Source organism: Gavia stellata, chromosome 3 (assembly GCF_030936135.1).
Source record: "Gavia stellata isolate bGavSte3 chromosome 3, bGavSte3.hap2, whole genome shotgun sequence".
Classification (NCBI taxonomy): domain Eukaryota; kingdom Metazoa; phylum Chordata; class Aves; order Gaviiformes; family Gaviidae; genus Gavia; species Gavia stellata.
The window spans coordinates 26,502,713-26,517,652 of record NC_082596.1 but is presented as its reverse complement, the minus strand read 5'-3'; the positions used below and the strand labels follow the sequence as shown (position 1 = coordinate 26,517,652).

The following is a 14,940-nucleotide window of genomic DNA, read 5'->3' as shown; positions in this document are numbered from 1 at the left end:
GGAGCGTGTGTAATAAATGTTCCCGTGTATGCAATGTTGGTACATTAGAAAACCAGAAACCATGTAATCTAAGAATTTCCTCTAGCTAAAGACCTGTCTTAAATGATGTTAAATACTTTAAAAAACCCACAAAACTTCAATGAAGTCTTTTCCCTCCTGGGAATGATTACCTCTGGTAAATCTGTCCAGCACATATTTTTACTGTGGGGTAAGGCTGCTCAAAAATACAGGTCTTTTGTGTCAATGGATGTCTCTATCTGTGGGTAGTCTTTTATTTAGTATCGGATCCCTGAGGTCTACGGTTAAAATTTATTTGGAATTTCTAGCTTACTTCTTGCCTTTGGTGCTTGTTTGCCCACATGCTGCTGTCCTCTTCCATCCTATGTGAAATGTGGTCTTCCTGAAGGCAGAGATCAAGGGTTTCCTGTATGAGACATACGTACACCCAGGTGGGTGTGTCTTTTGATAGTGGTGTAGCCCTTAACAGACCTGCAACCTCAGTGCAGTTTGTTCAAGTATGCGATCATACTTTATCAGGCAGACAATGTACATTTCTCATACGTACTTTTCTACTTCCCCCCCTTTCTACATTTAGTTTCTTTTTTTTTTTTATTTGAACTTATTTTATATATTCAATAATATATTTGTTTTGATTTGAAGTCAATCTCAAGGCCATCTCTGGAACACGAATGTGCTTAGGAAAATTTCTTCAAGAAGCTCATATGTACCTTTAGCATTTGTTAGCAAGTTGCTTTGAGTTCAAAAGGTTTGAATTTAGGTCTACCAAGAGGTAAAAACACTATGATTACACCTCTACGGGTTCTTTGCAGTAGAAGGTTCCTTCCCTTTTCTCTCTGTGGACAGCCCTTCTGCACATCAGGGGTTCACCCCTTTTCTTGGGCTGGCACTAGTGGTGGCACAGCCACCCTGGGAGCAGATCTGGGGTGATCCCAGGAGTTGTCCTGCTAATAGTCAACCCCGCTACCTGAACGCACCGGTTGGAGATCAGAGGGGATCTAGGTCAGACACTCAGTGGTGTGCGTCCTTCCAGGCTGCTCCCAAGTCTGACAGCCCCAAGTTGGGCAGATGCAATTATCTGCACCCATTGTTTTAGGTATCGGAGTTCACTTCTTAGCCACAAACAATACAGGCGCAGTCAATGTATGTGCCATTTTTCTCCAGAGATTCAGGTAGAGGTGCTTGCTCCCAACCCCAGATCCTCCATGCCCGGTGGAGAGCAGTTTGTGCTGTGCTTCCCCTGCCAGTACATAGGGCTTGCGCTCTCCCTGCAGAAGCAAAGCCCAGCACTTTGCTTTGTGGGGGTTCCATTTCGAAGCTGGCGTTTCACTCACCTGAGATGCAAGCAGATGGGATGCTGGGAGCAGGAGGGGAATATTTCCTTGAATATCCAGTGGTTTGAGAAAACTAAACAGATTAGTTGGAGCAGGAAGAATTTTAGGGAGTTTTGCTTGCTTACCACTTCCACTGATTTTTAAGATAAATATTTTAATAAGCCCTAAGCCTGATTTGGTAAAACTGGCAAGATTTATGCTGAATTTGTTGAAAATAAAAAGGCCAAATTTCACCCGAGTTTGGATAAGTACACACTTAAAACTGTGTCATGGCAAGTGGTGTAACTGGCATAGTATTTAATAAGCGTATCTAAGTGATTAAAAGCTATTATTGAAAGTATTTTTAATTAGTTGTTAATGCACACTTAATGCACATCCAACTGCCAAAGTCCGCATCTGTACTCAATTTTTTGTGCGTGCAATAGGATGAATGTGATGGGCAATTCAGCTTGTGTAAGATCTTAAACATTCCCAACTAAAGTTTGTGAGCAAGCTGTCTAGAAATCTGTGCATCTTTTGCAGATAACGACTGGTACCTCTGCCATGTGACACTCCTTGCCCCAGAAGAGGAACTTCTGTCCTGGGGCATGCACCCATACCCCTACCTTGCACGTGTCGATCCAGACGCCCGAAAAGGCACTGTCATCTACCAGCTTCTCGCATATTACGGTAACAATGAAAACACCAGTGCTGGGATAACTTACGCACTCATTGCAGGTAGGTCTATTCTGAAAAAAAGGGTAAAATTCTGTTAAGTTGCAGATTTTTCTTAACAATTTCCCATTTTATCATTTTGTTGATAGATTTTTCCCTTGGGGAATCCTTAAAGATACAGCAGGTACAGCAAGTAGAAGCTGGAGGTGCTTTAAGTGAAACAGTTATGTGGATGGGAATCTTTCTTCCTGCCACTTTCTTTGCTTTACTTCTATTTTTAAATCAATTGCAGCCTTACCGTTAGCTTAAAGCTCCATTTCTCCCCTGTTCTCATCTCTTTTACGCTGCACTAGTCAACAGAGCACGGTGTGAGTGAAAGATAAGGTGCACAACTGGAGAGGAAAAAAGAAGTGCATTCAAGGACATAGGTAGATGATTTGAGGATAGCTTGCCTTGAAATAGTGAAGATGCAAACGTTCTTGCTGTGGGGCATTTTCAGACCAGCTTTGTGCATATATTGGTAGGTGGTGAAGAGCGATTCCGAGTGGATAAGGATACTGGCATTATCATGACAACTGGCTTGCCTTTGATGTGGAACAAGGAGTACGTGGTTACTGTGGAAGCCACCGATGAGTATGGCAACAAAAGCCCCTACGCCTCCATTTCCATCCTGGCGGGCTCCCGACCTCCGCAGTTCACTAACATGTCCTACAGTGTGTTTGTCCCTGAAAATACTCCAGCAGGAGAAAAGTAAGTTGTGCTTTGTTAGGTGAGCTCCCTCCCTGCAGTCTGAGAGGAACTTCACAGAGCACAATGAACTGAAATTTTTGTGTTGTTGCTTCTCAGGGCTATGCATATGTGTTTGCCTATTACACTTTAAAAATAACATTGTGTTTTCTGAAAGAAATTATGCCTTTTCTGGTGTTTGAGAGTCTCCAGTGTGGCACATGGTGTAGTGTCTGGGATTCTGGAATGCTGCTGAAATTATTATTTTAACGCTCTTGGGTCTTATTGCATTGCATCGTGAATTAAAACAGCCAGACTCCTGGCTATGCATCTTCTGGAACACTTCAGATATAAATGAGTGCTTGAAAAATACTGTCTTTTAATTAACCAGATTTGGAGTTGCTTGTATCCCGTTTGACTTATATTTCAATTTTTAGAAAGGCAAGTCGTTGCCAGACTCTTGAGATAACAATGCCCGTGTGAAGCACAAATAGATACAGCTAAGTCTCTGAGGGGCTCTGCCATCGTGTGAAGAGCAGCTAAGCTAAGCCACAGTGGGGAGATGCTGCCGAGCTGGCTCTGGTTTTATTGTCACTGTTCAGCTGCTTGAGAGCAGCATGGGCTTTTAAGGCATCAAGTAGCAGGTGGAGCAGTGCCATAGAGCCTCTAAGGAGTAGGAAACCTCAAAATAAGCTGGAGAAGTAGGAAAAATTGCTGGAGATGTGCCACTTACTCCTTAAAAGAGACTGAATGAGGAGGAGGAAGGCAATTTGTCTCCCTCCCTGGAGCTTTCACTGAGATGGGCTTAAAGTATATTGTCACGCTGGCCAGAGACTGCTGTGGGAGATGGAGCTTCAAAGCATAAGTCACGGTAGGGAGGCAAACGTTCATTTCATGTCCTGACAAGTGGGACAGCGGGGTCTGGAAAGGTCCTGTGCTTTGTGGGTTCCCCGTCCATCTCTGAACCCGTTCCTTTTCTGGATGTACAGCTTCAAAGAAAGTCAAAAGTATAGTAGCTCAGTTTTCTCTGTAACTGAAGCTAATCCATTAACTGCTGTCAAGTATTTGGAAGGGTACAAAAGGGAAGAAAAAGGTGTTTTCATGTTAGTAGGGGGTTGAAATGGGTTGTTGTCCCAGCCCTGCTATATCAGGGGATCAGTTTGGTGAGAGAAGAGAGGGTGGGTGGGCTGCCTGTAGCACAGGGATTTCCAGTCTGAATACGAAGCTGAGCCCAGCATTGACAAAGTGAGCAATTCACCTTTCGTCATCTTCATCTTCCTCTTCTAGGTGCTCAGGAGACAGCTTTTGTTGTTGTTGTTTTGAAGCAAAGCGTTATTCTCTCATTCTTTACAGAGTAGCCGTTGTTGAGGCTGTTTCTTTCCAGAGCCAACCTCTTTCATACACTCTGCTGACGAACCCCAGTGGGCTCTTCAGGGTGAGGCAGGAGAGCGGAGAGCTCAGCCTGACCCACCCCGTGGACTACGAGAGCGAGCACCACCTCTATCATGTCTTACTGAAAGCCATGGAAGTTGAGAGCACTCTTAGCAGCGTGACTGAGGTACGTGGATCACTTTGCTTCCTACCCACTGTCCCTGCAATCTTCATTACCTCGTCAGCGGGGCCAGTTATGCACAGGGATAGCCTAGAAAACTTGTGAAGGTGCTCAGGAGGGAGGAGGCCTTATGGTGCAGGCAGAAGGCTGGGCTCTGATCTGGGCTCAGGTTTAGGCTCTGCAAAATACCTCTTGTTATTTCTCTGAGGCTTTGCCTCCCATCTGCTTGGAAGCGGAGGAGATAATACTTCTATGTGTTACAGGAGTAGTGTGAGAAAAAGTTTAGCATCAGAGGTGTAAGGACAGGACAGCAGCAAAAGCAGTGACTGCCCAGGCAGTGTCCAGAAAGAGGTTCCCATTTCCCTAAGTGTAGAAACTAAAATCTCCTCTCAGCATGTCTTTTTGTCTCAGGTCATTGTCCATATCACCGACGAAAACGACTGTTCTCCCGAATTCCAGCACTCCATTTACAGCAGAGACAGCATTCCCGAAACCATTCCTGTCGGCACGTCTCTACTGCAGGGTGAGGACCATCCTAGTACCTTTTGTTTCAGTCTTGCCATGGACCAGCTAGTTTGTGTTACATGTTCATGTTCTTACCATGAGGAAGTGCTGTCTCTTCCACAGCGAGCACTGCCTTTACAAGATGTGGATGGTCCCCTTCCTGGAGAGCTATAGATGGCTTGTAGGTATCCTGGAAGTAGAATTGGGAGTGTCTTCAGGTGAGGACCACCACGCTGGGTCACACAGCTGTGCCCAAAGAGGGATCCTGTGGTATCCCAACAGCACTTAAGGCAGCTGAGACAGGCAGTGACTTACTGCATTGCCATAACTTGTTTCTTTTAAATCTTGTGGCTGTCTTTTAACTCAGCTTGGTCATCTTTTTGTGTCCTGCAAGCAACTGCAACTAGTTTTTCTTTTCTTAATGTGTTAGGAAAAAATCCCATTTTTTTAAATGGGCAGCTAGTTTTTTTCAAATAGGTATTAACGCTGTATGATTGACTTACAAAGTGCTAAAGGAGAAACCTTTGGAAAGCCTGTGAACTTTTATATTTATGGTTGTGGCTTACCAGTCATTGTTCCAAGTTTATTGTGTTTAAGATGGCCAGATATCACTTGCCCATAAACCCTGAGCGCACAGATGACATTTTTAGAGGCTTGAATAGTATCCTGTTGAAAGATTAGAGCTGTTGCAAATAATTTTAAGCCCCAAATTCCAAGCAAAACTTCAAGGTCACTCCCAAAATACTGTGGTTGCATAAATAAGGATTGAACTTGGATGATGCTGCATCTTTTGTCTCAGTCTACGGAGTCCAACAGACAAGGAATTAAAGTCCATTCTCCAACCTGTTTTACTGGTGTCAGTTAAATGCCTGCAAAGATGTCTCGAGATCTGATGTAGTCAGTCATGATGTGATACATGCCACAGAAGTGTTCTGTCTAAAACTAGGAGAATGCTTACAGGCTCGCTGTCAGTATTCAAACTCTAAGTAGGGGCAGGTACTGGGGTAGTAAGGGGAACATGGGCTGAGACCTCAGAGGGGTTATGAACCATGTGAGAAATGGGTTAGTGCCAAGGCAAGACTTAGCAAAAATTGACATGCCTAAGACGAGTCTTTTGAAGACAACGATGTAAATTCCCCAAATTTGAAGCTGAACGCATGCAGGACACAGTGGCGATAAGAAGCTTAGCTTCCCTTGCATAGCCACATGCTGATAACAGGGCTGCAGGGTCTGCTTTCTTTAAACACTTATCAAGAGAGTTCAGAGCTTGCTGTGGCTCATTTTTTGGTTTAATGGCTCTTGGGAAGAAATAAGTTGATTGGAATGATCAACTCCTAAAAATTCCTCAGCATGTGATTTTCCTTAAAAATATGAATGCTCTTGTCTCCAGGAGACTTGTAAAGCTGACCAAAACTCACCCAGTTGTGGGGAAGAAAAGTATGCCCCATGTCCAAAGCAAGCAGAACAGCAAAGCTGTGCTGTGTGGTTTGCAAGTGCATCCTGTTTGGTTGTCTCGCCATGTGGGGTACATTTCAAGAGAAAGAGCCCTCTGCAAAAAGGAAATGTGAGGTGGAGGTATAGTGACAGTCAGTGAAAATGGGTGGGTGAACGCTCACTTGGTGTTGGAGGGCTGAGCAGCATTGGTAGTGGCTGCAAGGAAGTGGTATGTGCAGTCACCCTGTGCTGGATGGGTGCTGTGCCACTAACTCTGACTGCCAAAGCAAGTATCATCTCGGGGCGGGGGGGAAAAGCAGCTCTTTTTACAGCTGCCTGGCTATAGCTCCTTGAGAGGTGGGAAGTTTGCAACCTCTGGATGTCCCACAAACAAAAAGAAAAGAAATGCAAATTCAAGAAAACCTTTGCCATTCTGTGACAGACCGGGTTGCTATCGATGGTAGTGAAAAAGATAGTGTGATACATGCCATTTGTTAAAACTGTGCATGATGTAAATGTAGGTTTTAGTCATCAACCATTTTTATTTTAACATACTCAAAGTCTGGCTTGTATCTCGTTTGTAGGGCTGGTGCTACACTAGCTGAGTCAGTCTGTCTACTTAGTCATTACAGGCAGCTTTATACTCGCTGCATGTGCTTTAAGATGTCTGGCTGCAAATAAGCTATGATCTGAAAAGCATGGAGGGATGCTTTCAGCAGGCGTTAGTGTACTCCTTTAGCTAACATACGAGGCTTTGAACTGGAGTTAGCTTGCAGTAAGCTAGCTTAGAGCATGGGTAGAACTAGCATAGAGCTGCTTGTGGTTGCTCTATGCTCCTTGAAATACCTTTGCAATGCAGATCAGTTTGCAGGATGGAATGAAATGGAAGGGGAATGGAATTCCCAGTTGCTATTGGGAAGTAAGGCATGTCTTTGTCACATACAAGTAGGTGTCACGTTCCCTATTTGCCAGAAAATATCTGGGGAAAAAAAAAAATTATTGTTAAGCACATAAAATGTATTTTTGTGAATGGTTACAATGTCTTGGTAATGACTTTAGTTTAAATCAGAACTTTTCAAATCAAATATGTTTATCACTTTCTACATGTCTTTCTGAAAACAATAACTGACCGCTAAATTTAATAGTTTTATGTCACTGTCATTTCAATCTTTCTTGAGTTTTTAATATATTTCATCTTTCAGTACAGCAAGAGAGTGATTAACTCTAAAGCTCTTGCTTTTGTAGCCTGTAACACACCCAAATATCTATTCAGAGCAGGATTTTGAGAGATGTTAAACAAAATGTTACAACCACCCTAAATGTCCTTTTAAACCGAGATGAGTAACTTTCCACAGGCAGAGGTAGTTTTTTGCCGCTAAGTAGCACAGCACTTCATTGTGCTTTTTGAAATCTTTCTCTTCCCGTTTCCTGTTGTGAGTTAATATGCTGATAGTGACAGGTCGTTGTTTCTTCATCTCATTTTTGGATGATGCTGTAGCTGTCTGCCAGGGTGTCCACATGCTTGTCATGGGCACTGAAATCACTTCCAAAAGGCTGTGTGCTACCACAATGGCTGCATCTGTATCCTCCTGGTAGAATAAGGATTTTGTTTAATACCAGTGTGGGTATGATGTGAAGCCTCATTGTTTGGCTAGAAAAATGGCAGGGTAATTAAAGAGGTGAGCTCCTGCTCTTAAAAATCACTTTTGATACTACGCTGTGAGATGTAGCTCTTTGTTCTGCTGATTTGCTGCTTCTGAGCAGATGGGATACCCAACATACTGAATAAACACTTGCTGGGGTGGAATGTTTAATCACTCTTTGTACCTTGAAGTGCCAGGTAATTAAAAAGTACTTTAGCTATAACATAGCTGGGAGCTAATTAAATTTGAATGGCATCCCCGGAGAGAGTGAGGACACAGTTTATGACTGATAATGTTCCACCAACGGGCATATTGATTGTGTGGTAATTACCAGTGTTGACTGCTATTTATATAAAGCATGTTGTGTAGTATTGGGATCACAGCTGTCTTGCAAATTCACCTTGCTGCGATCACTGAGGCTGGGCTGGAGCAGGGGGAAGAGTTGTTTTGCTTTTTTACTCCCACCCTCCTGCCGAGTTCCCAGACTCCTACCACAAAAATAAGGCTTTTATGGATAAAACAGATTTAGGTGACGTCTGTTCTCAGAAAAAACAAGTATCTGAAGTTGACTTGGTAGGAAATAGCATGACCAAACCTCTTCTGCAGCATGACCGTTCTGTTAAATGTGTTCTCTAATAGTGCTTGCAACAGACTGCGACTCTGGCTCCAACTCCGAGATCACTTACTTCATCCAAAGCACTGATTTTTCCATCACGCGTCATGGGGTCATCAATTCTAACCAGAGGCTGAACTTTGAGCGAGTAAACCATATGTATGAGTTTGTGGTGATAGCTGTCGATAAAGGACATCCCCCTCGGACAGGGACGGCGTCTGTGCGGATTCGAATGGCCAACGTGAATGACGAGGCCCCTGTCTTCTCCCAGTCTGTGTAAGCCAGCTTGAACGCCTGCTTTGGTTTTCACAGATGCTGTTCGTATGTGTAACCGTAATAACACTTGGCTAAACGGTACTTGTTGTTTTGTGCAACTATAAGTACCAGTGAAATTGAGGGGTAATTTGTATGAAGAAAGGCTTTAGAAGTCAGCCTTTCTTTTCTAGAATGTATCAAAAAAATTACACCAGTTGTGACACCAGCTTATTGACCTTCTATTTATAGAGAAAGAACAGAATGAATAGAAGACCTAACTATAGAGAATTATTTTGACTGTGTTGACTTCTAGGTCTCAGAGTGATTGTCCGTGTACAAATATATGACAGAAAAAGATGGTAGTTAGCAAACATTAAAACTCAATTTTATCATCAGCAGATTGTATTATAAGCTAATTTCATGAGGCCCTGCTTGTTTAAAATGCCTTCTTTCCTTTCCTGAATGAATATAATTTCTATTTTTTGCACAAGTTTAGAGTGTGAACGTGTTTTAAATACAAAATGTACATACATTTATTTACAAAATGAAATACTGTTTTACATTAATCTCTGCAGTATCTGATGCTGTCCATTAGTATATAGGGACATAAGAAACACTGCATGACAGATACTAGTCCTTTTTCTCATCTTTAGGAGATAAGTGATCCTGGTTTGTAGTGCAATGTAGTACGGTGCATATTGCTGTCTTCCAAAAGATCCTTGGAAATTACGTATACCAAAAATGCAGGATTACGATCCTAAAATACATACCCTGTGCCAAACAAAGATGGTCAAATTCTTGTCTTAAAGTGATTTAAAGGTTCCATGATTGCATGCCCAAAGCTTAGAAAAAATCACATTCATAATGAATTTAAAATCCTTGGCTGATGGTTAACATGGTGATGGCTGTTCTGATACTGAATGTGCTGCCATTGCTCCCTTATGTCCATCAGTTACAGAACTTTCCTTTCGGAAGATGCTGGTCCCAGTACCTTAGTGGCTACTGTTAGGGCAAAGGACCCTGATGGAGATGGGCTGCTGTATCTGATTACAGGAGGCAATGAGGAGGGCAACTTTGAACTGGATAGTCAGAAAGGTAAGGAACAAGGTTTTAGAACACAGTTATTTACTGTCTAATCTGTATTGACTCTGCTTCACCTGTGTGTCAAAAACCAGAAGAAAGCACCATATTTTTATAATCTGCAAATGGGGATGATTTGTATCAGTGAGAATTAGCTCTTTGATATGATGGTCATTCTCCAAATATAATCCAAAACTTGGGATCCTGTCCAAGGACTGTGCAGTTTAAGATGACTGATTCCTATGCTTTGCAACCAAAATACAAGCTGAACCAATAATACAACAGCAGAGAAATGTGATGCTCACTTGATTTTGTTTGTTTACATGGTAAAATAAAATGACACTTTATGCTTCCAAATTTAGGTATCATTAAACTCCGCAGAAACCCACCACCCAACCTGAAAGGGCCACGATACACACTGAACATCACTGCGATAGATGACAATGCCTCCGGGGGACCCACCCCTCTCAGCAGTTTTGCTGAGGTTATCGTTGGAGTTAACGACATTAATAACAACAAGCCTGTCTTCAGAGAGGTAGGATGTCTTTCTGCAGATACTCTTCCCATCCGTAACTGGGGTTATAAACCCCTCTTGGCTACTGGTGATGGCCAGCAGGCTGAAGGGACTGGGTTGGCAGAGCAGAATGAATCTGTAAGTGAACACGCAGTCAGCTTTCTTCATACTTAAAGTCTAAAGTCTATATTCTCCTTTTTTCCTTCCTCTCCCTTAGAGCTTGATTTCTTTGTGAGTATAAGTAATAGCAGTGATTTTCTTCTGAGTTCTTCTCAGACGTGCTGGAAAAAATATTGACACTGTGCAGCAAATTCATGTGGCTCTGTGTAATATATAGGGTTGGATGTTTGGGTGTATTTTTAGTGCGCTTACTACAGCGACAGCACCTGGATTCTGGAGAATCAGCCTCCAGGCACGTACGTGCTACAGGTAGAAGCCTACGATGCAGACCTTGGCGTCAACGGAGAGGTGAAGTATGGGCTCATGCACCGAGACGGAGCTTCCCTAGGCTTCAGCATTGACCCAGACACAGGTCAGTAGCTTTCAGGTAACTGAGATAAAATGAAAATGCCATTGTATTGTAATGAGAATGCCACTGTATGAGTGTGTCCAGTGCAGTGCGTGTAGAGGCAAAACCCTCATACCAGAACCGGGCAGTGACAGACAGTCTTGAGGCATTTCAGATTAAAAAGTTATAAAAGTTGTTGATATTTCTGTAATCAAAACAGGAGAATGGTATATTTGCATGTCCAGGACTGTGCAGGAGACTGGGAGGGCCCACAGCAGAGCAGCCGAATCCTGGTCCCTAGTATAGTAGAGACATAGGTCTGGAAGTGGCCTCAAGAAGGCCAGTTTAAAGTTTCCCAACCAGAAGGATAGAGCTGAGATGGGGAGAGACTTGGTTACTAGAGAGGAAAAACTGAAGATTTGGAGAAAATTGTTCAATTTGTTAACTGAGCTACGTGATTCTACCCAATTTTAATCTGTTCAATGAGGCAGCCTCCAGGTCCAGTAGTAGAGATGACTTTGATCACATCACTTGTGCCTTCTGTGGGGTGACTCTTCCCCAAACTAATAATGAGCTGTCTTTGAAATATTCAGTTACTTGGACTATCACTGGAGTAAACCTAAGAGAGGACTCTCAATGAGGAGGAGAAAGCCCTTCTGTGCTCCGTGAGGAGTGAGATAACAAGGTACTCAGACTGAAGCTCCATATCAGGGCAGCAGGAGAGAAAGCTGTTGACTGCTGGCAGCACGTGACATGTGAGGAGAGGAGAGAAAGGGAAATTGGAGTTGGTCTTGTCCAAGACACACATTGCAGGGTTGGTGTGGATTAAGCTTTATGGTTGTGCTGCGTGAGGTCAGAGCTTCCTCTTGTGCAGGAGATGTGCAGGTCCCTTTCTGCAAATACAGTCCCGAGGCTGTGACATGCAGAACAGGATGTGTCTGTGTTCCCAGGAGTCATCACAACCACACAGAGTTTTGACCGGGAGAAGCAGAGGGAGTATACGCTGTCTGTGACTGCTACCGACCAGGCACAGGAACCGCTGATCAGCGTGTGTCAGATCACCGTCCTTATTGCTGATGTCAATGACAACGATCCCAAGTTTGAGAACAGTCGCTATCAGTGTGAGTGTTTCTTAACTACCTGTCCCAGTACCACAACATGAACCTGGTTAGTAGTTCTTTGTAACAGTGGTCAGCTTTTTAGGTGACCAGTCTTCCTTTCCGGCCCACTAAGCCAGTTGCTGCTTAATCCACCGTCAGTGGAAATATGCAGCATTGATCAGTCTTCTTTATTCATTGCAATACTCTTAAAAACACTGACAGTCTTCACTCCTACAGATGAGGCAGATCTGATCCCCTCCCTTTGCAGCTTTTCCCAGCCCAGCTTTTCTGCACACTGAGTTTTTATTCGATGTCCCAAAACAAAACATGACATCCTAGCTGGGAATTCATCAACCCTGACTGGAAGAGCAGTTGTGATCTGTGTCTCTTTAACATAGCGCCTCTGTTTGAATAGGCTGGAGTGGTATTTATCTCTTGTCAAACAACCCGAAATCCTTGGCTTCTAGCCTGCGTTTGGCTGGGAGCCCCGATGGCTCCTGTAACTGTGCTGCTGAGCTAGCTTTTCCCATTTGCCCTCATGCCATTCCCTTTTTCATCCTCACATGATGTGCTTTTCGTCCGTCTTTCATTTCATTTTACTTGATGCTTCTCCAGTAGAATCCTGCACTTCAGTACACTTGGACCCTCTACATTTGATGTCACCCACAAGTGACGAGCATACTCCCTAGTTGCTGGACTAGAACAAGCCCTTCCTTGCGTGACTGCCTCAAAACGGCAAAAAATGGTTGGTGATGCATGTCACAACAACTCCATTTTGGAGATGTTTTGCCAGTTCTATGGAAATCTCATGTAGGGCAAAATAGTGACCAATGCCTTATTAAAATGAAGATGACTCATACTTAAGTCGTATTTAGGATCACAGAGGCCAGCATTTTAGCAAGATTCAAAAAGAGGTTGGGTGCTTGCACAGCAGGATTTTAACAAGGAGGAGAAGTGACCTGCTAGGAAATAATCTATACATCTACACTTCAGACTTATGCCCAAGGACAGAAAGAAAATTGTGTTACACCTTTTAGAGTATCTTATAGTGACCACCTCCAAGTGGCAAATTGGTTAAAATGTGCAAATTGGGAATAGTCGTTTCTGCATTCCTACAAGTGGTTCCTGCAAACCTGGCCAAAGCAGCGCTGAGGAATCAGGTGGGAGTGATCTTACTGGAGAGAAATATTTTCAGACAGAGCAGAGAAGTCCTTGATATAAAGGTAGTGTTTGTGCAACGATGAACCTTTCTACTCTACCTTCAAACATGTCTTTCAAGTGAAACTGCCCGGGATTATTTTTTTCAAAAGTAGTGAAGCTGAGAGTTTGCATTTGGTAATTATAGTGACTTTGGCACTTCTGAGGAATGGGCAGATTTTTTTCTTTTTTCATGAACACAGGGTACCAGCAAAGGCAGCCCTTTGGGATGTGGAAACTGCAGATAATGAGGTCACTTTATGCGTAGCACTTTTCCAGCATCTATACATAAGTAATCAATGTTTGCACGTCACAGAATTAAAAATAGCTTCTTCTCTAACAAGATCAAACGCCATTAGTCATAGGTTTCTATTCTTCCTGGAAACTGCTGGTTCTTTATTCCTCTGCACTAGGATGTTGGTCAAATCCCCGATTTAAGCCATGCATTTTATCATCTGCCTGCAAAACAGACATTAAAGAAATGCTTAACTCCATGCGGTAGGGATGGTATAGTAAGTGTTAGAGTTATGCCAGCAGCAAGCAGAAGTACACGAAATGAGAGAATACGGCCCTTCCAAGTAATTTTGTATTTTTTCTTACAATGTGATTTAAAAGGATTGACTATAAAAACATAAATTTAAACACAAAACAGGATATTTTACAGTGTTTCTTAGCAATAAATTCCATTTTCATTAATCTCTTTTAGTACCAGTAAATCTCTTCTGAGAGTAGCTTTGGCTGTTGCTGACATACCAGGGACATGAATCCTGGGCCAATTAAATGTCCTGGGGGATGAGGGAAGCTAATTAAAGCTCAGATTGTTGATCATGGAGCAAGTGGTTGTGGTGGTTTAAGGTTTTACTGCCCCTCTGCCACAGACTGTAGATGTTAAGGGAGAAAACCAGAACAGAAAACACCACCAGTCCACTTTGTAAATAATATGCAATTCTGATTGTCCCACCTCGGAAATGCTAAAGGAGACACATACAAGAGAGATCAAAGATACGAAATGGTTTCTGAACAAGAAGTGCTTAAATAGACTGACTGGGTTGTCTAAACCTAACAGCGACAGCCTTCCCACTGCCAGGGCCATTTCAATATACTGAGCTGATGGAGTCTTCGTGCATGGAAGTGGCTCAAAAACATGATCAGGCAAGCACCCATGGCTACTTGGAGGAGGAACTGGCCCTGTATGGCTGAGGATGGTGGGAAGAGCAGGACCAAAGTCAGATGAGAGCAATCTAAAGACTGGGGTGTGGAAGGGGGGTAGCCAGCAGGGATGCGATAGCTTTATATAAAACTGTGCCTCGCAGAGAGGAGGGGAGTAGGAAATGACTGCTCATGATTTCCCACAATTTTATTGGGTGTCCCTGCCGGGAATCAGGCTTTAGGAAGACAAAACTATTAACTCTTCTGTGCAACGGGTACTTCAATTGTGTGACTCTTTGCCACCAGATTTTTAGATGATAAAAGCAGGTTCAAAGAAGGATTGGTCTGTCTAGGACTATGGGCACAAAGACACAACCTCTGTCTCAGGTGGATTGCTGGGAACAGGGGGTGAGACCTAAGGAACGGGGCATGTATAAAAAGATCATTGCCCTTGCCCTGGGCAGCTTCTCCAGAACACTGGGGTGTTGGGGGCATCTTCACTGTGACCTGAGCCTTCATGATTTGTGATTACCTGCTGCCTCCCGCTGGCAATGCTGCCGCCGCCACTCACATCCAGCGTTAATTCAATTCACACAGAATTCCTTTTGATGCCAACCTGCTTTTATCAGCAGCTGAGCCAAGCAGCCTGGGCTGTGATC

At 43.3% G+C, this 14,940-nt stretch overlaps 1 protein-coding gene across 1 annotated transcript in view; it reads left to right on the top strand.

Moving 5' to 3' along the window:
* LOC104250445 (neural-cadherin) overlaps positions 1–14,940 on the top strand; it is a 57,819-nt gene that overhangs the window by 14,549 nt on the left and 28,330 nt on the right. The window contains exons 2-10 of the mRNA XM_059815470.1: positions 1,875–2,069; positions 2,531–2,756; positions 4,086–4,290; positions 4,696–4,807; positions 8,505–8,754; positions 9,686–9,828; positions 10,176–10,348; positions 10,691–10,859; positions 11,786–11,956. Coding sequence (XP_059671453.1) covers positions 1,940–2,069; positions 2,531–2,756; positions 4,086–4,290; positions 4,696–4,807; positions 8,505–8,754; positions 9,686–9,828; positions 10,176–10,348; positions 10,691–10,859; positions 11,786–11,956 — 1,579 coding nt within the window. The 5' untranslated portion in view covers positions 1,875–1,939. The remainder of the gene's footprint in view (positions 1–1,874; positions 2,070–2,530; positions 2,757–4,085; positions 4,291–4,695; positions 4,808–8,504; positions 8,755–9,685; positions 9,829–10,175; positions 10,349–10,690; positions 10,860–11,785; positions 11,957–14,940) is intronic.